At 41.8% G+C, this 27,595-nt stretch overlaps 1 protein-coding gene across 1 annotated transcript in view; it reads left to right on the forward strand.

Annotated features, from left to right (window-relative positions):
• Positions 1–27,595, forward strand: part of MCUB (mitochondrial calcium uniporter dominant negative subunit beta) — a 120,155-nt gene that overhangs the window by 82,924 nt on the left and 9,636 nt on the right. Inside the window, exons 2-6 of the mRNA XM_088456436.1 lie at positions 4,013–4,082; positions 5,234–5,404; positions 10,069–10,173; positions 15,356–15,516; positions 24,008–24,211. Coding sequence (XP_088312562.1) covers positions 4,013–4,082; positions 5,234–5,404; positions 10,069–10,173; positions 15,356–15,516; positions 24,008–24,211 — 711 coding nt within the window. The remainder of the gene's footprint in view (positions 1–4,012; positions 4,083–5,233; positions 5,405–10,068; positions 10,174–15,355; positions 15,517–24,007; positions 24,212–27,595) is intronic.

The raw sequence follows: 27,595 nt of genomic DNA on the forward strand, positions 1-27,595 counted from the left end.
GCAATATTCTCGTATGTATCATTCAAACATCGCAAATCTTTCTCAGATTTTGTTGCTCCTGTTTATCGCATGCCTCAGATGGCGTAGTAATAGCTTTTTGATAAGAAGAAGGTTTAGGAGATGGAAATCTAAGAGCCCACCCATGAATGAGAAGACCTCCCATGTAGTGCAGCTCCTCCTTTTCCTTGGCCTACTTGTTACTAGTGAGCAGGAGCCTTCATCACAGACCACGTCAATTGAATATTGTATCACTATTAATCTGCATGTGTAAGTAAATGGATCCTCACTATTTCATAGGATTACAATTACTGAATTAAAATATATCTTACTGGTAATGGGTAATGTAAAAATACTTGCAAGTTATTCAGTATGTCATGTGTCTATTATTTCAAACCATATACATATTTAATCATTTGTTGGAAGTATGAGAATGTTATAATTTGTTCAACTAGGGCCATATTTATCAATTATTGGGTCTACACCAGATAATTTCATATTGCTACTTACTGTGACAATGTGTTTGTTCTTGCTTGATTGTGCAAGCTCTATTTTTTTGCGTGGTCTGAGCACTAAGAAATTCCAGGGTGAAAATGCGATATCAAGAATAAATAGAGCTCGCATCTCAAAAATGATTGTGTAACAGTTTTCACAAAGCTACTTTTGCATCTTTACATTCCTGCAAAACAAATGTTTAACGCATTGTGAAACTAGGCATCATGGTGTGTGGATCATCGCATTCTTTATGCATAAAATGGTACATGGATCCCCAGACTGACTGTGCCTGGAGTTTAGATATAAAAACAATCTTTTTGCACTTGGTTCCACCATTCTTTGGGCCCCCTTTTTTCTAGGCCCCACAAAGAGTTCATAATATGACAATGGTAGTGTGCCACATGAATGCCAAACAATATAGATAGCATCCCAGTTTCTAATATAATCTGTGCCCTTGTTAATCAAATTATAATATGTGCCTGCTTTAATCAAATAATTTGTGCCCCCTTTAAACTCACTAGTATCTGATGTCAGCAGTGCTGCTTGGAGGCTCCGCAGATAGGTCTTCTGGCAGAGGCAGACTGATGGGTAAAAGCAGAGGGTAATGGGCAGATGGTGATTTAGGGAGGGAGACAGGGAGGGTCCTAGGGTGACCTGCAGTCTAGGCGGCAGCGGATCAGTAATCGGAGGACTTGCAGGGGCGCTCTTCTCCCGATTGTGGCACTAGCAAGATCACCTTACATAATCCCCCGCAGCTAGTGCATGCACAGCAGCCCTGCCCGTCCGAGATTGCTGACAGTCTAGATTGTCCAAGACAATCTCAGATTGATAGCAGCCACTGACAGCTGTCAGAATGATGGCTACTGATGCTACAAGTGATCAGTGATGATCCGATCAGTGACGGGGCCCAGAAGGCCCTTCCTATCCCCAAGGGTAACAGTGCGACAAACCGGCAGCAGTTTCGCCCTGTATAGAATTTTATTATAAGTTTCACGTTAATTATTTTCAATACTAATTGGACAAAAGTTTATAAAATTGCCTACTCCTGCAGTACTTACATTTAAAATGTGACTCCAGGCGCCTGCTAATGGTTCGTAAACTCAATACGGGATCTGGCATTCTGGCATCTGATATTACGGCCCCCATTTTTGGAACATTGTACTGCAGTCCTTTAATTCTGCCACCTTTCTCTGGCTTTTCAAAACTTCTGTCAATCAGCTCTGGCTGTAATAGTTATGCTTAATCTTAATTTGTTTTTCTGTTTTGGGCAATCTCAGCACTTATGGATGTGTTTTTCTGCTTAAAGTTTGTTGGGACAGAGAGAGACTTGAACTATATTGACTCTACTTTGCTCTTCATTACAGGAACATAAGGAGCTTCTAATCTGACAAACACTTCTGCTTAATGCCAAAAATGCAAAGATAGTATCTAGCATTCAACTAATTAATCAGCTGCTGTAATCGGAGACTCCAAATGTCTTACTTTTATCAACACTATACAGAAACAAAATACAGCACTCTTATAACATGTAGGCGAATGATCTGCAGCTGAAATTGTGAAAGTATATACCTTTTTTAATGTAGAAGATATAAAAAAAACATATTGTAGAAACTATAAGGGCCTGTTGCTGAGTTGAATGCAAATTGGTCCTAGATGCTTCTGCTTTGCATGCTTGCAAAGAAGTGTGTATATTTGAATACAGTATATGCAGAGTTTTATGTATCTATCTGTAGGCTTGGTTTGCTACTCGTCAACAGTGCGGTCTTGAAACAACCAATACTGGATACACCTGGAATGAGCCGTATTAATACTCTAATCCAACCCTGCATGGCCCACAGATCATACTTTCTTACTTTTGAAAAAGCATGTCAGGGAGATTGTGAAAGCAACACCTATGAGCGTGGCGGTATAGTGGACGTGTACTGCTACATCTGAGAGGCGTGTCATAAAATTGACTTTCCTCCAAATGTAAACAAGCCCCATAGCAGTTAGTAAAATCCACTAGTTTAAAAAAAAAAAAAAAAAGTTTTATTGAATTCAAAAGTACTAAAGACAAAAAAATATTTTCTATCTTCTGTTATCAGAAATGAATAACAAATAGTATAAAATATCTGATGGAAAAAAACAGAATACATAGAAAAATAAATACATAAGAAATATCGTCTGGATCACAGAATCTGTATCACATAACATTGTACTATGAAAGATATATGTAATAAAATATTGGAGATTAGCTGATTTTAGTATTTTTCAAATATCCATTCAGAAACAGTGTGTTCTAATTATCTCAAGAATTCTATTTTTTTTTTTAGTTTTTTTAAATAATCGATAACAATAAAACTCAGAAAAAAAAAAAAAAAGCATATTTCACACGATAGCGTGTTCTCAAATGCCCAATTAGATGTATCCATGAGTTGTCTTATATAAAGTCAGACCAATCTGGGCCAGCTGAGCTTGATGGATGCTGGGCGCGGGCAATGGGACATCGCCGGAAAGGGTTGCTTAGTCGCCTGCCTGGTGGGATAATCATCATGCGTCTGTTTGGTTGACAGAACACAAAGCTAATAGCCAGTTTGTCTCGACACCTACCCCATATGCTAATCCATATTACTAGGGATATTGGAACATTGGGATGGGAAAGTTAAAACGAAGTATAGTGCATATTATATTTATAAAATGTATAAAGATGATTACAAACTGTTTGTTGGCTTAGTTATGTACAGTATATCCAAATCATCCAAATAAGGAAGGGGGGGGGAGGAGAGTTATACTAATGGCCGCTAGGAGTTCTGTAGGCTCTGTCATTTGCCTTGTTATACCTCTGTATAAATGTGCAAAGCAAATGCAAAATGCTTGTATGCTTATTCTTTAGATTGGAGTGAGTGCAATACTAATGTGGTAGAAAGAAAGTTCTTGCTTATGCATGAAATATCTTTTCCCTGTGAAATTCTTTGAACCCTACAGTAAATAAGTATTTGTGTTAAAGCTTTTCATGTTAGAAATATTGTCATATTTGGCTAGCAATTGAATTATTTGACCTATGAACTTGAAATGTCAATGAGCATTTGTTGTATATTATTATTGTTGTTCATTCGGAAATGTACATTGCTAAGTCTCGGCTTTGTAATAAGCTCACAATACGTTTAACAACTACTCTGAAGGCACAAACTGCTACGATGACTTGACCGTCTTGAAGGTAGTTTAATATTATGATAAATTAGTTCTATTATTTTTAGTACACAACTGTGTTAAAAATATTGTTAGAAAACCAAAGTTCCTGATTTAAATTAATGTTTTGAAATCATGCTGTATTACAATATTGATTTCAAAGCTTTAATCTATCACTCCTAATGTTGTTAAACAGAAACGTGTCCTGACCTTCTGGTTAGGAACCACTGATGCGCACTAAGCTACGTATTACAGATTTTCTTTCCAATGTGATTATTTATAGCATAGTATAACTCACAATAGTACATATTAGGCACTGTCATTTTTCAGTATTTTTTGTCTGTTTCTTTAGGTTAGAAATTTAAGACACAAACTTCAGCTGAACACTGTGTTTTTTTGCTGCACACAACCACCCTCTAGTGGTAAGTTATTACTATAAATAATACCAGTTGGGGTTTTTTTCCGCTTTGTTGGGTTATTTTGAAAAATGTAAATAATTTGAGCCTATAAAAGTTGTTTATCACTAGTTGAATTGCTGGTATTACAGAAAAAAATGTTCCTCCTTTAGCCAGCAATTATTATGATCCATTTTTCCTTCCATGGTCTGATCTATTCAGGCTATGCAATTATGGTACATACTGTATCTTCCTGATCACTATGGATACAGCATTTTAGTGATCCTGGTTACTAGTACTAGATTTAAGATTGGAGTTCTCTAAACATTGAACTGCAGTAAGATGTAACTTTTATGAACTTTTTTTAACAATGATTTCTGGGAATTAAAAGAGATTTCACTGAAAATATTTAATGTAGTTTCATATCCACCATATCAGCCACACTAAGTAATACTAAATAATTTTGGAGGGAATATATATCTCAAAGCACTGAGGTCGTGAGTTCGAATCCCACTATGGCCCTAACTGTGTGGAGTTTGTATATTCTCCCTGTGCTTGCGTGGGTTTCCTCCGGGTGCTCCGGTTTCCATCCACACTCCAAAAATATATTGTTAGGTTAATTGGCTCCCAACAAAATTAACCCTAGTGTGTAAGCTCCACTGGGACAGGGACTGATGTGAATGGCCAAATATTCTCTTTAAAGCCCTGCAGAATATGTGTGCGCTATATAAATAACTGGTAAATAAATAACCTCTATCAGTCTGTTATGCAAAATGTCTAGCTTAATTATTGAACTATTTTAACATTACTTATGTCTAATGTAATGTGTGTCTGATGTCTTGACAATTCATTTATCATTGTTTTATTGGGTTAGAAATTGGATAGAAAGCTATTTAATTGGTGGTGCTTTGGAGAGAGTTGATTTGTGGTTCTTGTAATATAGTGTGTTAATAGCAGTCTTGGTAAAAATTCATTATAGCTAGGTATGTTTTAAAGCCATGATTATAGTGTACATTATTAACTAGGATCAATGAAGGACAATCCATCAGATTCAGAAGTACATGTAGATGACCATGTTTTGTGTAATATTACAATGAGGCTTTTCCTAAGTAACCCAGTCCTATATGATTGCTGAAGTGTTACATTTATTTTCTCTAATTTGTTTTCTTTTGCTTTAGATGTGACTGTTCATTACAGACATGGACTCCCTGTAATAACACTCACCCTGCCGTCTCGGAATGAGCGATGCCAGTTCACCATCAAACCCATGACCACCACAGTGGGGACATTCTTAAAGGATATCAAAAATGAGGACCGAGGCATTGACACAGTTGCTGCCATATCTGCAGGTGCTAATTTATCCAGTCACTTTTAGCACAAAGTGGATCGTAGTATATGCACACACTTGCCATATTTCATCCTTGTCGATATATTTGTGACTGGTCCATTGTATATTACAACCACTTGTGTCATTTGGGTAATTTATGTAAATATAGAGAAAAGCCGTAAGTACTCAATGTGTTGAGGGCACAATTATAACATGTAGTATGGTAAGAGAATAAAATATAACTTTTAATGAATATACATTAAAATAATGGGACCTAAAGATCTTCAGATGACATGAAACAGATAACATAAATGAATTGCGTACCATGACTGTGAGGTAGTCTATTTATCATGTGAATAAATAAAGGTAGGTCTGTGACCATTTATGGTAGCAGAGCATTACAGTTGGTTATAAAGGTGGTGAAACATGACAAAAGTAAACGTTGTGAAAGACCACACTTAAATGGTACTCCACATTCTTGAAATATGTCTCTGGGAATGTAGGCATATCCTTTTGTGATGATTCATGTGTACCAATGTAGTTTTACTGGTCCACTTTATGGAGATTTCCATGCAATAAATAAGGGAGTACACTAGATTTAAGTCAGATGAAGAAGAAATTCAGAGGAAGAAGAGGGGGTATTCGGAAACAGAAAAAGGATCCAATTGCACTAAATCAGAGAGGAATGTTTAACATTTCGTTAAAAAAAAATCTAGACGACCAACTCAAACTACTAGATAGAGGACTCAACTAATATTCCAATATGTATGATCTTTTTATTGAAACCAACCGGTTTATATGAAAACTGTGTAAACAAAGATACTTTTGTCCTAAAAAAAAATAAATCTGTGATGGGAACTCCAATTGTCTTAGAGAAAGATATATAGGCATCCAAATGTTAGAAGAACCTCTAGAGGAGAATACTCACAACCAGGACTACCAAATAAAACTTAATAATTCAAAAACCCTTGAGAATTAAAGAGTTTTATAGAGAATTATAGCAATATAAACAATTCAAACCTGCCCCTGAAGTTTTTACTTTGAATTACAAAAGTCTAGATATCACCATCTTTTATGAAAAACAAATACTTCAATCTACTGTGTGACAGTATTCGGACAATACAATTGTTCAAAAGCAGGGAGAACAACTCTAAACGACTAAACAATGAAACCTCAATAATAATAATAAGAGAAGCAGATAAAGAAGGGGGTAGCAGTCATGAACCGAGATGATAACATAGTTGAACCTTTACGTCCACTTTGGTGATTATAACATCTTGACAATCGGTAGGCGGTTATGTAAATAGATTCATATTTCAGGGATGTTTGGAGGTCAGACTCCCATTGAAGTTGGGTTTTAGTTTTGTTAATAGGGCCCTTGCCAAGACAATGGCTACCAGAATCCTTTGCTCCCCCTAGAGTTGCCCCTCTTAATTTTAGAGAGGAACTTGGGTGGGGGTTGTCCTAAAGGACCTCTTACTTTAACAGTGTTAATAGTTCACTAGAAGTGAGGTGATATTAATACTGTATTTGAAAAAAGGGAACTAAAGTGTTAGCACAAGGGGCATTTGCGACTCGTGTGATCTCCTTAGGCCACCAGTCTGAGATGAGAGAATGCAATCATGGAAAGGTTCCGACCCAGCAATGTAAACCTTCAGATCCATACAACATATTGTATCACAGTCTGTGGGAATCCAAAACAGCTTTGGGGGTATTAGCGGGTAGAGGGCATAGTTATTTGGGTGTCCAGATTGGATCGAAAAGGGGATAATCTAAAACTTAATTCCCTTTCTAGGTTTACCCAAGGTTTACAATTAGGTGGAAGTGCCGAGTCAATAATCTGTGGCACTAGACATGCAGAATGATAAGCAGACATCCGTGCACTCTGACTTTTAGAACTAGTCAAACTGTTATAAGCCATCCATAGTGTTTTACCCTTCCAGATGTAAGATACAATCAACTTATGGGCCCTAACCAAAAACATTTTAGGTATTCTATAGGGAATTATATGATTACGATACATTAGTTTCAGCACCTCGAAGTGGCCCAGTCAGAAGCCCTTGAAGCCCAATCAACTCTTCAACAGTTCGGCTATATGCACTAGCAGTGGCTCTAAATTAAAGTCCTGTAAAACCAGCAATACTATTTGGTATATAAATTCTAAGAAAAAAAAAACAATTCAGAAAGCAGGGGAGACAGGCAACTGGCTATCATCTTGGCATAGATTTTGATGTCTGAATTGAGAAGGGCTATAGGTCTGAAATTCTGACAAGTGGTGGGTGCTTCCCCTGGTTTAGGTAAAGTGATCAGTTGGGCCTCTAGCATTTCAGCTGAGAATGTATCCTGTTAGGGAAGCAAAGTTTAAAAAGGAATGTAAGCACGTGGGGCCATTGGGTCAGCTAAATATTTATAAAAGGAGTTAGTAAAACCATCTGGACCTGATGCCTTCTCCATTGGGTGGGATTTGATAAAAGCGAGAGTTTCTTGTTCCATCTATGGGGCATTAAGAATATCTCTTCCTACCAACTCCACTCCCTCTCTTTCTTTGCCTGTTACCATCTTGCTCATCTCTTCAAGCTTACCCTCTCATCAGACACTCTCACCCTCTGTATTCAAGCAGGCCCTTGTCTCTCTCATTCTTTAAAAACCCACCCTTGATCCTGAAACTCACTCTGATAACTTCCCCCATCTCTCCTCCCCTTTGCCTCCAGACTCCTTCAGTGAATTATCTACAACCTCCTCACCAGCATTCTTTCCTCCCACTGCCTGCTTGACCCATTTCAGTCTGGTCTTCATCCTCTTCACCAAACAAAAATTGCCCTCATTTAGCATTCCCTAATGGCAAAACTGTAGCATGCTTGGACTTGTAGTTTCACAACAGCTGGAGAGCCACAGGTTGGCCGGACCTGCACTATAGGAAGAAGGCAAGCTGGCAGAGGCAGTGTGATGCTCTTGGCAATGTTCAACTGGGGAACCATGGGTCCTGGCATTGATGTGGATGTTACTTTGACACATACCACCTACTGTACCTAAACATTGTTGTAGACCTAGTACACCGCTTCATTGCAACAGTATTCCCTTACGGCAGTGGCCTCTTTCAGCAGGATAATGCGCATTGCCACACTGCAAAAAAAATATTCAGGAATGGTTTGAGGGACATGACAAAGAGTTCAAGGTGTTGACTTGGCCTCCAAATTCCCCAGATCTCAATCCAATCAAGCATCTGTGGGATATGCTTGAAAAACAAATCTAAGCCTTGGAAGCCCCACTTCACAACCTACAGCACTTAAAGGATCTGCTGCCAACATCTTTGTGCCAGATACCACAGGACTCCATCAGAGGTCTTGTGGAGTCCATGCCTGGAGGGGTCAGAGTTGTATATTAATGTTACATTTGAATTGTTTGAAACCAATTGCCTTCTCTGTGGCTGAATATTTTGACTCACATCATATTATAAAGTGTTGTTTCCTCTCACATCTTTAACAGCATTTTAGTACAAGCGCCAGTTTATTGCCTTTCTTGATATTAAATCACACGAGTGACTGCTAAACCTAATATAACAGTTGCTTTTATCAACTAAAAATTACTTCTTTCCTGCAGTTGACCAGAAAACGTAGAAGAGACAGTATGCAGGGGCAGAACTATGGGAGACCATGGAGGCACCAGCTCTGAAGGGGCGCCTCCTCCATTGCCAACAATATATTCAACCCACTTACGGTTGTAGCTATGTACTTGGAGTGTACCGTCATGGCTGCCCAATACATGGCACCTCTTCCCAGCACCTGATAAGCCACCATACACTAGTGGAGAGCTCTGTGTCAGACCATCACCTGTTGCCTTCATCTATCTATCACCTGTCCCTGCTCATTAGTGTCGCTGCTTCTCATCAGCTTCTTTTGTCAGTGTGACATATCCGGTGCCCTCATCATCCACAACGCTCTGTCTCACTCCTACCTGGCTGGTGTATCTGCATGCGAAATGCTACGTTAGTGTTTGCGGCTGTGAAGAGGGGCACCAAATTATAACTTGCCTCCGGACGTCTGGGATGAATTTACGCCACTGATTGTATGGGAAATGTAAATTAATAAAATTTGATTGCCTTACAGTAGAAGCAGTGGATGTAGTGGTATGGCATATTGCCGTATACCATTTTGATGGTACAGTATTTGAAGAATGCTTACACTAAGATATATAGTTCAACAATTATGCTATTATAATTGTAAACCTATTGAAAATAACTGCTTTCTGGTCTTGTAATAATACACACAACTGTGACTGCTCTGAGGTAAGTGTGTCTATAGGGTAGTCCCATGTGACATCACCAGGAACCATGTGTGAGGTACGCTTGACCCTTCTGGTGTCTCTATTGCCAGGGAGAAGAAATAGATCACAGACCATTAACCTAATATTAACTGGCTTCCCAAAAACTTGCATTGGGCGTCTTACTACCCTAGTGGTTGTCTTTGTGATCTTATGCCTTTTCATATTAGATTAATTTGTATTGTTAGGATGTGTGGCTCACTGACTGTTAGTTGGACACAATATACTTTTATATTATAAAACACAGAGATCGTACTCAAGGTTAGAAGTTGTTGATATAATATTTGCATGTGAGACCTATTTTAGAATAACTGAACCAAACTATTTACATTTTCTGTTCATGCTGTAAAACTTTTGCCTTTTCAGATGGCACCAAGTTCTCCACTACCACACTGATGGATACTTTACTAATAAATGATTTCCAGCTAGTTCTAAACCACACAACACACCACGTCCATTCCCCTCCCAGAGGTAAGGGGCAACGTTACCTGTATTACTTACTGTTTAGTCTCTCATTTCTTTTAACTGTCTAATATTCATACAACAAAATATTATAGAAGCAAAAAAAAATTACAGTACAATAAACTGTATTTTTCTTAAATCTTATTTTTGTTGCTGGAAATGTAACCCGTAACCTTTTATTTAGAATGGTTAGTGCCGGTAACAGGAGAAAGAGGTTAAAGATCATCTTTAAACTTATAATCACGTTCTCAGTACTAAGGGGTGAATAGTTTGCCAAAAGAAGCAATATTGTTTCAACAAACTGAAAGTAAAAAAACAGCCTCACAGAAGTCTTGGCTGTCTACGCTACAGCATATTGCAGAGGTTCCCAAACTAGGTCCTCAAGGCACCCTAACAGTCCAGGTTTTAAGGATATCCATGCCTGACCACAGGTGACTTAATTAGTACTCAGTCAATTTGATTAAACCACCTGTGCTCAACCGTGGAAATCTCTAAAACCTGAACTGTTGGGGTGTCTTGAGGACCGCGTTTGGAAACCTCTGGCATTTTGTATACAGAAGGGGATATTGGGGTCTTGTCAAATCTCTAGCTCACACCTAGGGGTAAATTTACTAAAATTCGAGATGGTCCCGATTTTCAAAGTGACTTATCTCGCTGGTACTCACCAAAACTCGGGTGATTTAATCCATTTTTTATTCCAAATTTACCAACAGGCGATTTGAGGCTAAACGAGTTTGCCGATGGCGAAGATATCTCTTCCGAGTAACTTGTTTTGCAGGAGATTACTCACCTGAGATTGCAGTGTTTTCTCTCTGCAAATCTCTCACGAGCTAGCAGCCAGCACATATCAGTGAGATATGTGCTTGCTGCTTCTGTGTTAAGACTTGTAAAAAATAGATAAATGTTTAAAAAAAAAAAAAATTACGTGATTTCTCCCCCAAAAACACTAACCAGCCCCGGACATGCCAGCTAGTCCTGGTTCTTAACATTACAGGGAAAAAAATATGTAGGGTTCCACTGTAATTTAAGAACCAGCAGCAGGGACAGAGTTGGTTTTAAATATACGGAGAAAAAAAATTGACGTGAGGTACCCCGTATATTTAAAACCAGCCCTGGACCCTTTCTAACGGGGGACTGATGCCACAGCCAGGGGTGTCTTTTCACCGGCCCCCCCAGCCGCAGCATCAGTCCAGACCGTTAGTCAGTCCAGGCCAGGGATCTCTGGGGAGTTGGGGACCCCCCCAATAAAGGGGTCACACTCTCCAGGGCACCCCTGGCCCAGGCTGATAGCCCGGGGCTATCCCCGCCACCCCTGGGCGTGGGTGGCAGGTTGATAGTGTTAGGTGTAGTGTAAAACTTAGAATTTTCAACATTGTCTTTACAGTGGAACTACAGGTCCCAGCAAGCCTCCCCCGCATGCTGGTACTTGGGAGAACCACAAGTACCAGCATGCGGGGTATTATGGGCCCACTGGTACCTGTAGTTCACCTGCAAAGAAATGGTTAATAAAAGACAACACACCGTGAAAATAAAGCTTTATTGCATCCATAAACACACTTACACATACTCACCTGTTTCCAGATGTTCCCGTCCCCTTGTCAACGTAAAGTATCCCAACGAATTACCTGTTAAAAAAGATCCAGTACTCACCTTTATGTCCCCCGATGTTTTCTGCAGTAATCCAGAGCAGCGCGGCTACTCTGTATCAACACGCATCAGCATGTTGATACAGTAACAATAATGAGAACTCCGGCCTTGAGCTCTCATTATTACTGGGACGTCAGCCATTCAGCGGCCGCTCATTGTATGGGACCCACGTGGACTTAGCCAATGAGCGGCTACTCCACGTGGAATGTAAGCCGCCCCTGATTGGCTGACGTCCCAGCAATAATGAGAGCTCAAGGCCGGAGTTCTCATTATTGTTACTGTATCAACATGCTGGTGCGTGTTGATACAGAGTAGCCGGGCCGCTCTGGATTACTGCGGAGAACATCGAGGGACAAAAGGGTGAGTACTGGCTTTTTTTCAGGTATTTCGAACAGATACTTTACGTTGAGAAGGGGACATGAACATCTGGCAGCAGGTAAGTATGTGTGTGTATGTATGTAATAAAACTTTATTTTCACGTTGTGTGTTGTGTTTTTTTACACATTTCTTTACAGGTGATCTACAGATCCCAGTGGGCCCTTAATGCCCCGCATGCTGGTACTTGTGGTTCTCCAAGTACCAGCATGCAGGGGGGAGGCTTGCTGGGACCTGTTGTTCCACTGTAAAGACAATGTGAATTATTCTTATTTTTACACAATACACTAACACAATGAACCCCGCACCCATTGCCCAGGGGTGGCGTGGATAGCCCCGGGGTGCCCTGGAGAGGAGGACCCCTTTATTGGAGGGGTCCCCAACTCCCCAGGGATTCCTGGCCTGGGCTGACTAGCGATCAGGGCTGATGCTGCGGCTGGGGGGCACGGTGAAAGGGCACCCCTGGCTCTGGCATCAGCCCCCCGCTAGAAAGGGTACAGGGCTGGTTTTAAATATACGTGGAACCTTACTTCATTTTTTTCTACTTATATTTAAAACCAGCTCTGTCCCTGCTGCCTGTTCCTGGTTCGTAATTTACAGTGGAACTGTACACATTTTTTTTCCCCTGTAAATTAAGAACCAGGACAGGCTGGTAAGCCCGAGGCTGGTTAGTCTTTTGGGGGGGGGGCCTCATGTCATTTTTTTAAGTAAATTAACTCAATTGTAACCATTTACAGAAATAAACATACACAAATCACAATGATTTGTGTATGTTTCTGACCATCTCGCAGCTCAGGGGGTTGAGAATTTGAAAAGTGATTTTGACAGAGTTTGCTTCTATCTCACCCGAGCTTGTCATCCCGATTCTTGGTAAATTTGAGAGATGTATGTTTTAGGTGAAAAGTACTTCCAATTTGGTCCGATGGTGATTTGATTCGAGATTGCTATCTCACCCGAGTTTTATGAGTGAGATGAGAGAAATCTCTCTCTAACTCACCCGACTTTGCCTTTAGTAAATTTGCAAGCAGGAAAAAAATTTAAAAAAATCACCCGAGATGGTCATCTCGAATCTTAGTAATTTTACCCCTAAGAATCGAGTGTGGGAGAGTTTGCAAACTCTGGAGAGTGTGGGCATTTTTTCCCACTCGCAAATTTCCTAATGTAAAACACGGGAGAAAGATCTCCTTTGCTACAGGAAAATACTGGAGAGTTAGCAAACTCTTCAATTCACCATCGGCAAAAGTTGAGAATCTTTTCACTAGTGAAGATAGGATTTGGGAATTTACCAAGCGGAGAGTTTCTAAACTCTCATGAAAAGGGAGAACTCTCCTGTCAACTTGTGAAAAACAATACACCTGCCTGTGATCTGCGAGTTTGGTAGAAACATACACAGATCACTGTGATCCATTTATGTTTCTGCCTGTAAATAGAAAATAATGGTTAAAAGTTTAAAAAAAAAAAAAAAAATGACATAGGGTCCCCCCCCCCCTAAAGTTTAACCAGCCCCGGACTTGCCAGCCAGTCCTGGTTTTAAAATTATGGGGAACAAAATGTGTAGGGTTCCACCATAATTTAGAAACCAACACCAGGCTGCAGGGCCAGTCCTGGTTTAAAATATAGGGGGGAAAAAATGCGTAGGGTACCCCCTATATTTAAAACCAGCACCGGACCCAAAACGGCTGGGCTGTAATGCCACAGCCCGGAGACCCTATTACTGTGGCTCCGTGGCCAAAGCATTATCAGCCCAAGCCGTTCAGGCCAAGCCGGAGATCTCAGGGGAGGTGGGGACCCCCCAAGAAGGGGTTCCCCCCTGAAACCACAGGCTAGGACTGAAGCCCGGGGCTCTTCCCCGCATCCCTGGAGCGTTTGGTACGGGGGGTAATAAAGTGTGAAATATAAGTAAACTATTGTATGGGACTACAAGTGCAAGCATGCAGGCCCTTTGGCACTTGTGGAACTTCAAGTGCCAGCAGACGGACGGCACCTGTACCCCCCACTGTAAAATAGTTAAATAAAGACAAAACACACACACTGTGCCAAGTATAACTTTATTGCATACACCTACCCACTCACATACTTATACCAGCCGGTCTGTCCACTTGTCCCATGTAGAATCCTTAATGACTGGCCCTGCAAAAAAGATTGCATACTCACCTATATCCTGGCGCTGGTCTCCGCAGTATCCCATGGACTTGGCAAAATAAAAAAAAGTCTTACCAGAGCCATGGACCCGGTATCAGTATCAGTATGTGTGTTGCCTTACACACTGATACCTCGTGAATGCCAGCTGACGGGACTGCACAGGGTTTGCAATCCCGCCAGCCAATCAGCGGCCGCTGATTGGCTCCGGCTACTGACAGTTCCCACATAATTTTAGAAACCGGGACTGGCTGGCAAGTCCGGGGCTGGTTAGGCTTTAGGTGGGGGGGGGGGAGCCCTATGTCATTTAAAAAAAAAAAAAAAAAAAAACTTTTAACCTGTTTTTTGATAGGCTAGAAAACAGGCACCCTTCACATATCTCACTGATATGTGCAGGCTGCTTGCTCGAGAGAGAGAGAGAAGACGCTGCAATCTCGGGTAAGTAATCTCCTGCAAAACCTGCTATTCGGGGGGGGGAGATATATAATTCTGCTTCACCATCGGACATCTCACTCTCAGCTAAACTCACTTCTTGGTAAATTTGAGAGTTTCAGCAGCCTCAAATCTCCCGAGTTTCGGCGTAGCTAATCGAGTTGAAAAAAAAGCAAACTCTCCCAGACTCGATTCTTAGTAAATATACCCCCTAGACTAAATACAACTTTATTTAGAAAGCAGAAGAAACCTTAATAACATTAATTTATAAATGGTCTTATTAGCTGCTCACATAAATTAAAAATTGCTACGCTTTCTATAGTAACTGATGATGATAATTTGTGTCAGTAATGGCTTCTACACAGAAACACAGCTGGATGTTAAACATTAAAGCATTCCCTAAAGCAATAAAATTGGAATGATTGATCAGTCTAATGCTATAGTAGATTCTTAAAATCATTGGTTAAGTAGGCTTAATCTACTGAATATTTGCAATTTCCTACTTTATATTACTCAATGTTCTATATAATTAACATTTGCATGCTTACAATTTCTAAAGAGACAGAGATGAGATATAATGTCCACTGCTCTCCTTCAGAAACGCTGCAGACTCAGGACTCCGACCAAATGGACTCGGTGAAATGCTTGGTGCACGGCCTGTATTCAGCTTTCTACTCAGAAGGATACTTGCTTAAGAAGGAGCAGGTTCTTTTACAGAGGTTGGAAGCACTGAAGGAAGAGTTGCAGCCAATGCAGCAGGTCAGCTATCTGATTTTACTGTCAGGGAAACTGGTATAGAATGCTATTTATGAAAGGAATTAGATGACAATTATGTCCCTGAAGGCAATCAAATGCAATCTGATCATCTATTATTGTAATATGGTTTTGGTTTGTTAAAGTTACTGTCTGCTCGCACTTTAATCTGATCACTAAGACATGTTATTATACAGATTTTTGGTTTTGTGTGCATATTAGCGCCTGAAAAAGACTTACACAGACATTTAATTCCAGTGTGTTAAGAGTAAATGAAGACTATACATTGGTGGCCAAATTGCCCAATGTTTAATTTTAATGCAGTTACCAAGCAACACTTTCTCTATTGTGCCACACACAACACCATAACAAGCCGTTTGCTAAAACCTGCTTATATTTATTTTTCAGGGTCCATAGGGTTCCACAGGGATACCATGGGGATAATGTGATTGGAGTGATCCAGGCACAAAACAGTCAAGCTCTTCAGCTCCCAGGATGCTCCAGATATACCCTGTCCTTGGCCACAGGCATTCAGTTGTTTGTTTGGTGCGGCAGGATTCAGACGCATCTTTTTAACGGGGTCTGCTCAGGCAGTCCCAAGCTTTAATTTTTATGTTTTATTTAATTTCTATGTTATAGAGTTAGCAATGCTGAGCGTAATAAGACACCGCAACACCAATAGCGTGTCTGGTGACTTCGGCGGATCACAGCAGAGCTTGCTAGCGGCGACGCCGGGGCCCGGATTGCAACCGGACGCACAGAGATGTCAGGTAAGGTGATTCCTCACTTATGGGGAATTGCGTGCGGCTGTCCTTGCTTCCGGTGCTGGAGATGCTCCGGAAGCCGCTGCAGTGAGGGCCCAGGGCCGTCCGCTTCCTCACTAGACCACCGGGGCCTTCTAGTCTGATGCCAGGGATCGGCAGCAGACACTTCTGCAGCCATGAGGCCAGCATACCTGGCCGGTTGGTGCAGCTTAGGGGAGGTAGGCTCTCCCCCGACTCAGACGCAGATCCATAAAAGGTTTTCAGGATTTCCCACGTCTGGGTCGCTCCTCCTACCCACCTTGTGCATATGAGACGCTCACAGACTGCTATCGTTGCTCTGCTGTAGTGGTTTTGTTCTCAGGAGGTTTTAGGTCAGTCTCCCTGTATACCTCTCCCCTGGGTCAGGTATATAGTGCTCTATATCCTACCATGATTTGAGTAGTTGATTCAGAGCTCATTGCAACTAAATTGCATATGCATTGTATGTGACTTTTGCTAGCTGCTGTGTTGATACTGTCTTTTATTTCCAACTGTCAGTTATAACTATCACTGTTTTTTTTCTCCTAATCCCTCTGTTAAGGTGTGTGGGGGGTTTACTTATACTTCACATTTACTAGTTCCTTGTGAAGGCTGTCACATTACATTGTATTCTCACCATTTTATAATTGATATGTCAAAAAATAAAGGGAAACAAGAGGTGAAAGCCCCTGTGCTGGTTTCATGTAAAGTCTGTTTGGTGGGCTTGTCCCCTCAGGACTTTATCCAGGATGGTTTGCGTGCTATCTGTTGTTAAGAACCACCTCATCAGTCCAATCTACCAGCCCCTGTACAGGAGCCATGTTGGGTGTTGTTCTTGTCTCAGGTGATAAGCAGCTAGTGGATCGTTTGGCTACTCCCACACAGCCTCCTTTGTTGGGATACCCACAGCAGTTTCAGCATGCTATGTTTGCTCCGCCTATACATCCTGGATGGATGTTTATGCCCACTCAAGTCAGAATATGGCAAATAGACCTGTAGTCTCTAAGGCGCCTAAACGTGCGTTATCTTTTTATTAGTTTGCTCGGCATGTAGATGCAGACGCATCATCGGAGGAATCAGATGATGCACCAGGTTCTTCTCCAGGGTCTATCTCTGGAGAAGTGGACCTTCCTTCAATCCTAAATATACAGGATAATGAGCCGGCTCCTAGACGGAAGGCTCCAGTGTTTAAACACCAGAAGGTGGTAAAAGCTGAGTTTCCTAAATCTAAGCAGCTCACTGAACTTAAGGAAGAGTCATGGAGTAACAGCAAACTAAAAGGTCCTGGCCAGCCAGACATCCAGCTTCTAAGCCCGATGACAAACCCTCTGCCTGATGGGGGCGGGCATCCTCCTGGGGGATCCCAGGGTGGGAGGTAGACTACTTCAATTTACTACTGGCATCAAACAACAAACAGATGCTTGGGTCCGAGAAGTGGTCTCTCAGGAGTATACTCTCACTTTCTGGAGGCATCCTCCCCATAAGTTTTTATGTACAGCTCCTCCATTGGAACCAATCAAGGCTTTGGCACTACAGGAGGCCATTCATTCCCTGCTGCAGGCAGGGGTGGTAATCCCGGTTCCTGTGGTTCAACAAGGAAAGGGTTATTATTTCAGTCTATTTTTGGTTCAGAAACCAAATGGGTCTCATCGCCCCATTCTAAATCTGAAAACTCTCATGTTTATCTGGATACCTGAGTTCCGTTTGGAGACTCTCCGATCAATTATTTTGGCAATGGAACCTGGGGATTTTATGGCTTCCCTGGACATTCAGGATGCATACCTGTATGTACCTATTACGCCATTCTACAAACAATTTCTACGATTTGCTTTCCTGCAGCAACATTGCCAATTTCAGGCACTGCCCTTTGGTCTATCAACGGCCCCTCTGGTACTTCACCAAAATAATGGCGGTTATGACAGCCTACCTCAGGCGTCAGGGAATCAGAATACTTCCATACATGGATGGCCTTCTGATATTGGCACAGTCTCCAGCTGTTTTTTACAACCCCATCTCCAAATGACCATTGCCTGTCAACAGAGCCGGATGGTACATCTGGGGGCACTTCTGGATTCTCAGACACACACAAAGGGTGTTTCTGCCAGGAGACAAGATTGCGGCCCTATCATTGCAAGTACACAAATTGCTAGGCTAAGGGTATCCTTTCTATTGACAATGCAGGTCTTTGGGTCAATGGTATCCACCTTCGACAAGTTGGAATATGCTCAGTTCCACTCCAGGCCTCTGCAGCAATTGATTCTCTCCCGTTGGAACGGACAATATCATCTAATATGGTCCCGGAGGATCCTTCTCACTCCGGAGGTTTCTCTCTCTCTCGTGGTGGCTACAAAAGGATCATATGGACAAAGATCACCTATTCTGGATTCCAAATTGAGTGCTCCTCACCACAGACGCCAGTCTTCGCGGATGGGGGGGCGATGACAGGTCGTCACACCTTTCAGGGAAGATGGACAAATCAGGAAAGTCATCTGCCCATAAACATTCTAGAGCTTCGAGCAGTATACAAAGCACTTATCATGGCACAGAACCTGCTCCAGGGCAGGCCATTCCAGATCCAGTCCGACAATGCAACCACAGTAGCCCATCTCAGTCATCAAGGAGGCACGCAAAGTCACGCAGCCATGAGGGAAGTGACAAACATTCTGATCTGGTCAGAACAACGTCGTCATCCGGCTATTGCGGAAATATTCATCCCAGGAGTCCTCAACTGGGAAGCGGACTTCCTAAGTCGTCAGGACATACACGTCGGAGAATGGGCTCTCCGCCCAGGGATTTTTCAACACCTGGTGAACAAATGGGACCTACCAGATGTAGACCTCATGGCCTTACTTCACAATCACAAGTTCCCCAGGTACGGGTCCAGATGAGATGGGACTTCAAGCTGGCGTATCTCTTTCCTCCAATTTCCCTCCTCCCAAGGGTCTTCAGGAAATTCAAGCAGGAAGGCGGAACAGTGATACTAGCAGCTCTTGCTTTTCCCAGATACTGTTGGTTCACCGACATATGGAATCTATCCATAGACACTCCGTTTCCTCTACGACTGGATCTGTTAGCGCAGGGTCCCTGACTGCATCTGGACTTACCCCGTCTGTCTTTGACGGCGTGGCTCTTGAGTAAATAGCCAAAGGTTTCTCCAGTTCTGTGATTCAACCATTGCTTAGGGCACGAAAACCTTCCTCTGCCTGCATCTATTACAGAGTTTGGCATTCTTTTGGTCAGTGGTGTTCCCACAGACAGTATGACCCTAAGGTTTTTCCGGTTTCCCAGGTACTTGCTTTTCTCCAGGATGGGTTAGGCCAAGGTCTCCGCCTGGCCAACCTGAAAGTACAGGTTTCTGCATTGTTAGTTTGGTTCCAGCAAAGGATTGCTTCCTTGACGGATGTTAGAAGTTTTTTACAGGGTTTTCTCCGAGTTCAGCCACCCTTTGTCCCACCGGTGGTAACGTGGGATTTGTCCTTGGTTCTCAAGAGCCTGCAAGTTCCCCCATTTGAACCTCTGGAATCAGTAGATTTGAAATGATTGACAGCGAAGACCCTTTTTCTCCTTGCTATCTCTTCTGCACGCAAAGTCTCTGATTTGGCAGCGCTCTCTCGTCGCTCCTCCTTTTTGAATTTTCACCAGGATAGAGCTGTTCTCCATACACGGGCGGGTTACCTTCCTAAGGTAGTGGCCCGTTTTCATGTGAATTAAGAGATTGTGGTTCCAGCTTTTCAGTCTTCAGACCTTTCTGTAGGTGAAGCCTCCCTGGATGTAGTTCATGCTCTCCGGATCTATGTTGATCGTAAAGACTCTTTCAGAAAATCAGACGCTCTTTTTGTGTTATATGGTTTTCACCAACGAGGATGGCCAGCAAACAAACAAACTCTGGCTCGATGGTTACATATGACTATCGCTCAGGCTTACACACAAGCTGATCTCTCAGTCCCAAACACTTCGACAGCACATTCTACCCGGTCTGTGGAACCATCGAGAGCATTTTGTCGAGGTGCTCTGCTGAACAATTGTGAAAGGCAGCCACATGGTCTTCTGTCCACACTTTTCTTAGGCTCTACGCCTTTAATACTTTTGCCTCTCAGGATGCTTCCTTTGGTCAACGAGTTCTCCTTTCTGCTCAGGAGTGTCCCAACCCTTAGGGGAACTGCTTTAAGGTATCCCCATGGATCCCTATGGACCCTGAAGAAGAAAATGAGAATTATGGTAGACTTACCTTTGTTAACTATTTTTCTTCGAAGTCCATAGGGTCCACAGGGCACCCACCCTGACGTACCTGGCTGCATTGGGTAATTTTTCTTTCGGTCACTGATTCCCTCTTTTTTTTCTGTGAGTGTTGCTGGTGTAAGATTGTCCTTCCTTCTCTTTCCTTCGGCTGGTTTACAAAACTGAAAGCCTGTGGCCAGGGGCGGGGTGTATGTGGAGGAGGACCTGGGAGCTGAAGAGCGTGACTGTTTTGTGCCTGGATCACTCCAACCACATTATCCCCATGGTATCCCTGTGGACCCTATGGACTTCGAAGAAAAAGAGTTAACAAAGGTAAGTTTACCATAACTCTTATTTTTTAAGTGTGGATGACCAGCATGTTCGTTGTGTAAAGAGTGGCCCTGGTAAAACATTTCCTGAAAGTTGCCCCATGTAGCCAGGGCCAAATAAACTGGGGGTAAATCCCAACACAAATGTTGGTGGGTTTGACAATACACTGAGCATCCCAAAGTCTGCTACAGAGTACAAATTACAGAAAAGGAGGAGATACATTAATCCGCACAAGTCTAGTGTTGATCTCTTGTAAACAATCTTTTATTTTTTATTGTATGTAGTTGAAAACCTGTCTTTTGTATATAATTATTTTTTAAAACAGCAGGGGGTGCCATCACAGACAACAATTACAACAGTTAATACAATTAAATAATTAAGGAAAGGTGTTGACTTTTGTTGATGCACACATATAAAATATAACTTTTATTAAAATGGTCCAAAATAAACAGTCAGTGAAATATAAAAAAAAATAGAAAATGTGAGTAAAATTCGGACATAGTGTTTAAAAAATTATTAATGAATCTGTACCGTACAGGTCCACTTGTTCGTTACTAGAATAGATATATATATATATATATATATATATATATATATATATATATATATCCTTCTCACTTTATTATATGTCGGTATGTATTGAATTAATTAATTGTATTTCCACTTTCACAATACAGATCAGTGTTTTCATTTGCCCCGTATTTTGGATTTGTATGTCTCTATCAATTCTTGTATGGTTTTACACATACATTACAAACTTCCCAATTTTATATTACTCAGGGAATAACACTGAGATTCTATAGTATCACAGTTCAGTCAGCCAATTTGCAACATATTAGATATTGTATCCACTGATAAAGTTCTCACTTGGATACTGTATCCACTTCACAGTTCACATATTTTCCAGGGAGTCTGAAAACTCTCCTAGTTGTCAATCATGAACTTATCAGTGACAATCAATTATCAGGTTGCAAATAAATGTTAAGGAGATATTAAAGCTTCTAACTATTCCACATAGGTCTCCAATCCATTATTATAAGTATAGTAGCTTATCACCCATCTTTAACCTCATTGTCTTATTTATACGATTTTAAGATCTCACCTAGTCATTGACACCTTTACTTTCTAGCATATGAGCGACTCTCATATGCTAATTAATGATATAAAAACAATATTTGTAATTTGATGTGCACAATAAATTGCGTTTTTCTCAGTATATCAATAGGAAGAAGATCCTATATAAACATCTGTGCATTCAATATTGATGTAGAAACAATAATTATTTATTTTACATTTTACTGTTACTAACCGAGTTTAAATACACAGATATACGTATGTTCACATCAGTTAAGTTATGCAGTATTCATTTAGCTTGAGTGGGTAACTCTCACTATTATCCTTATATAATCAGATGGTCTTTTAATGTGTAAATCCATCTTTACATATTGTGAGTCTAGGTGATGCTTAGAAAATACAACTGTTGCATATGATTTATTAAAATCTGTCATTAATAATATATTTAGGGCAGACATGAAATTCAAGCGATAGTATGTTAATCACTTTGATTGCTTTGATAAGATGAGTCGATGTCACTCTGTCACTGCCTCCCTGTACTGCGTTTGCCTATCACATAGGGAAATTTTTTCTTAGTGAAAAATAATGACCAATCCACCTCTGCTTGGTCCCTTAAGGCTGCACTGCCCCCTGCAGTAATAAAAATCAGTTGCTTTTAGCTGCCCTGTGGCTCTGACGGAATCAGTATGATTTACTGGCGGCCGCATGGCCAGCGGTTCAAATCCCGACAGCGGCAGCCTGACAGCAGAGGAAATCCTGATCGTCCGAAGGTAAGTACTAACTTACCTAATTCTACCCCCTAACTCTAACCCTCCCTTAGGGGTGCCCAACCCTAACCTCCCACCCAAGTGCCCAACTCCCCTCTAACCTCCCACCCAAGTGCCTAAACCTAAACCCCCCCCCCCCCGTCTCCGATCGGTAAGCTGGGTGTCGGGCTCCCGGCGTAGGTCTAATGACAGGCGTCGAGATTTCGACACCTGTTATTAGTCCCTTGCCGGGATTAGACAGTCGGGAAGCCGGCAGTCGGGATTACGTCCGTCGGCTTCCCACTCTGACTATGTATAGAGACAGCTTAGTAAAATCTGTTACCTAGGTTGGTAGTGCAGGTTTAATTTGCGTACTCTGTATATTTTGGTTTCTCCAGCACTGTTGTAATATGTATTGGAGACCGTATTAAGTTGTGGTGTGATCTGGTTTAAGTTCAGAATCTGTGGATATGAAAAAAAACAATAAAAGTATAAAATGTGTTGGGTGCTGAATACATTTTCAAAGCACTATGTATGACATTGGTAGATAGGCACAGTTAGGTGCTGTTAGTTTCTTCATAAATTTTAGCCTGAGTTGAGATGAGCCAAGGTGGATGATGATGAAACTGATTTCACTATGTAGCAATAAGAAATGTCATTTTATTTCAAATTAATCAATCGGTGTAGCCTTGAGTGTCAGCTCTGTCTAGACTTTTTTGCGGGACTAATCCTAGTCCTGACGTATGAAAGTGAGCATTATTTTGTAAAGACTGACATTTATATCAACAGGATTTTGTGTAATATTTCTATGTGGCAAATCACCTTGTATCCCTAGATATGTTTACATTGGACAGATGTAATTTATAATCTTTGATCCATTTCATATTTACCACATGTTTATCTGGACAGTTTCAAATATTCTATCCAATAAGCAGGGAGATTCTTTATGTACCCAGGGGTGTTTTTTTCTGTTTCTCATTAAAGAGATAAGATTTATTCATCAACATGTGCCGCAAATTTCATCATTATTCTTTTGTATTTAATGCAAATTTTTACAGAGTGCCATACATACAGGTTCTTACAAGAAGTCTATTTCTAAGCTGCTAGAGAACTTTTCATAATTTCAACGTGACAGACTGAGGAATCAATTGATTTCGATGTATTTTACAAGTTGGACATGGCTACTTCAATAAGAAAATGCAGAAGTACTTAGAACATGAATAAGCCTGTTGTGATATAAAATAGCTTATATTATCAAATGGAAACTCTGATAGAAAAGTGATAATAACGGTAAGAAAAGGATTGGCTACATACCATCTAAGTGTATTCCCTTTAACTTTCCCTTAGGTGAAGTTGAATATAATGTCTATATCGGAAGCCAAAACCATACGTCTCAAGTGGATTGGGTTAGCGTTCCTGTCTACACAGGGTGGGGCTCTGGCCTGGCTTACCTGGTGGGTCTACTCTTGGGATATCATGGAACCTGTGACGTACTTCATTACATATGGAAGTGCCATCGCCTTCTACACCTACTTTCTTCTAACCAAAGTGGTAAGTCCATTTTATAGCCCAGAAAACTGATCTTACAGTTAGACAGGTCTTGGATAAAATTGCAGATGATAGTAACAGTAACATGCAGGGAAGCCTGCATTGAATATGTAATATGCTGGTAAGAAATTAAAAGGCTGCCCAAATCATCTTGTATTGAAAATAACCACATTATAAATTGTCAAATACTAAAGTTACTTGTCTAGCACTAAAGCATCAGAATGACATGACAACTACACTTTAAATACAAATTTCCTAAATCAAGAGCTACTAATCACATTCACAAATATGTGTAAATATTCCATCATCCTGATACCTGGCATTGTATTTACATTTGTTGTGCAGCTGAATGCAGTATAAGCTTTTGGTTCTATTATCCACCAATTCAGGCTCAGAGAGATTATCTGCTACGCTCTTCAATAGGGCTGTAGACAGTAAAGGTGGGTACACACCTGGTAGATATATCTGCAGATCGAGTGATCTGTAGATCTATCTTTAGATGATGGTCGTTCATACACACTGAATGACCATCATCTAACCAGCAGCCACGGGTCCCACTGGCAGGGGCCGCCCCCCCTCCCCGCGGCTGCCACTGTGTGTGTATGGGCAGTCTGCAGGCCGCCCGTACACACTTGCCAATGGACACATGTCTGAAGAGATATCTATCCATCGGTTGTGCAGCACAGCCAATACGATATGTCTGTGAACGACGCAGTTCACAGACTTATCGTCTGTACACACTGGCCAACGGCCAGCAGATATATTGGCCGATCAATTGATCGGCCAATATATGGGCCAGTGCAGGGACGGACTGAGGCTTCTTATCAGCCCTGGCAGTCACGCCCCATTTGTACGCGCCTCACAAAACACGTCTTTCAGTATCCAGGTCGAGCAGAAGGCTGGGAGGCAGAGCTGCTCGGCCGGGTTTTAAGGCCAGAACTGCCCATCAGGCCATTGGCCCTTCTGGCATTTGTCAGAAGGGCCAAATGGCCTGTCCGGCCCTGGGCCAGTGTGTACCCAGCATTAGGCTGATGTCAGAGAAGTAACTAGACATTTTAGTGCCCTGGGTGAGAGATGGCACCGGTGCCCCTCTCCCCTCAAAGCAAGGTGTTGAGTAAACACCAGTGCAGGTAATGGGGCTGATTCGAAGTCAGACTTTAATCGCAATGTGGACAAGTGAGTGGCTTTTAAGCTTACTGAAATGCGTGCTTTTGGGCGGCAGCCAGCGATCACATGGAACTGATCAGTCTCATGGGCGTGTCATGGACTTGTAGGGCGATTCAGTGCAAATTCACAGTTTGCAAATGGAGATGGGATGACTGTTTCAGATGAATCTTTTGCACCCAGCATGGGGCTGATGTAAGTCCTGATACTAGTGGTGATGGCTGCGGACGTAAGAACCATGGGCTGAATGGGCATTCACATGCAGTTGCACCCGCAGCCAGATAGAAAATCTGCCGCATTTCAGAATCGGCCTCATTATCGCCAAAATGTAAACTTGACCTGGTACATATCAGACCAATGTGTTTCCCAGTCGATGGGGCGATCGATGGAACGACATTACGGTTGCCCGTACACGCTGAATGATATAGCGCACAACTGTGCTGTATATCGTTCAGTGGCCGCATCCAGAAGCATGTGGTCATACACGATTTCTTCTGATTGACCATACAGCACGGCCAATTAGAAGATGTCGTATATGGTGCACGGGAGCACTCATTTGAGCGTACACAGTGTGTGAGCTGCGCGATATTTCGTTATTTGCCTCAAAATGACATATTGTGCCGATATCGCTTTAGTGTTTTCCCAGCCTAATAGCATTAAATCTAGACCCCATCATTTTTACCGGTTTAACTGTGAAGAAATAGATATTTTGCCATATACTTTTTCCTTTGCGACTGCAACTTTCTCATGCCAAGTTACATTGTGCTTCATCTGCGACTTTGTATATATTTAAAACTAATTCAGGCGCAGTGCTGTGTACAGAGGGCCTGATTCAGCAAGGAATGCAGTTGCTAATACGCACGCAATCAGTCGATTAATTCGCACTGCATATGCATCTCAGTGCGCGAGCCAGACGATGCTCTCAGACCCATGGCAGACTGATTGACAGGAATGCGGTTGGTGACGGGGATGGTTAGGCAAACGCGCCAGTGCATTTCAACGCTGTTGCATGGGCGTGCATAAATTAGCCACTGCGAAACCAGACGCTGCCTGAGGTCTCATAGCACATGCAACTGTGCATATGGATCTGATGTTACAGATTGTTTCGCTATGTTGTCAAAGTATACGGATGTGAGTAAGGGGAAGTGGTCGTCCTTATGTCAGGCTGCGAATGCAAACATTTAAATATCTCTGCTGATATTAGCAACGCAGTTGCATGTGTATAAGCAGAATAGCGATCCGTAGTGAATCAGGCCCAGATTCAGTGGTGTTTTGCTGCGCCTGCAGTGTGAAAAAGACGTATATTTAAAAAAAAAAAATCTACATTACATTACTCAGCTTGGTGTCTCGCGCCGCATGGTGTATTGAGGCTTTGTGTAGGAGGAAACATCTGTAGTTCCTCTGTTATGCCAAGGGCATGAGGGGACCCTGCTGTTTTATATATATTTTCGCATACTACCAAATTATTGTCCGTCACATGGATGACCTGTACTTTGATGAGACAGTTGTACTAGAAGTTTGTACATTTTGTAAGAAGTTTGGTTAGGCTAATCTATTTAATAAAATCGACTGCTGATAGAAAACTTTGTCATCACTTTGGAATGTAATGATATTTGGCCTGAGCTCTGACCCCTACCTCCATTGGCAGTTATTTCACTTCCATAACAACCATCTGCAATCTCCCAGAGCCTGGATTAAAGGTTTAGGGGGCCTGGGGTATGTAAAACAGGGAGACCCCTGTGGGCAGAGTTACACAGACGCACGCAGGGTTGTGCACACACAGGTTCACACAAAGATACAGACTGGGACACAAAATAGTGCCCCCCTGTCTCCCTTTACATTACAAGCAACTTCAGTCTAAGAACTGTAGCAGCTCCTTTCTCTCCTATATCCCATGGTGCTGCAGGAGCCTCATCCCCCTATTCAGATTACACCTTCATACTTCTTGGGCCAACTTGCATCTCTGCAGTTGTAACTTAATGGACAAAGAACACTGAGTACGGGATGTACTAAGGATTGTATTCGCGATACCGTATATTCCACCAATTATCTGGTACATACCGGCAATAATATCAGTATGTACCTAGAAATGAGCAAAGGACCTCTTTCCCGGTTAGAGCTGTCCTTTGCGATAGAGGAAGTCCCTCTGGTGTCATTCTGTGCATGCACAGAATGACGCTCAAGCCACGCGGGGTGCTGGGAGGGATCCGATTAGATCCTTGT

The sequence above is a fragment of the Taudactylus pleione genome, unplaced genomic scaffold (genome assembly GCF_031769625.1).
Source record: "Taudactylus pleione unplaced genomic scaffold, aTauple2 ptg000703l, whole genome shotgun sequence".
NCBI classification, from domain to species: domain Eukaryota; kingdom Metazoa; phylum Chordata; class Amphibia; order Anura; family Myobatrachidae; genus Taudactylus; species Taudactylus pleione.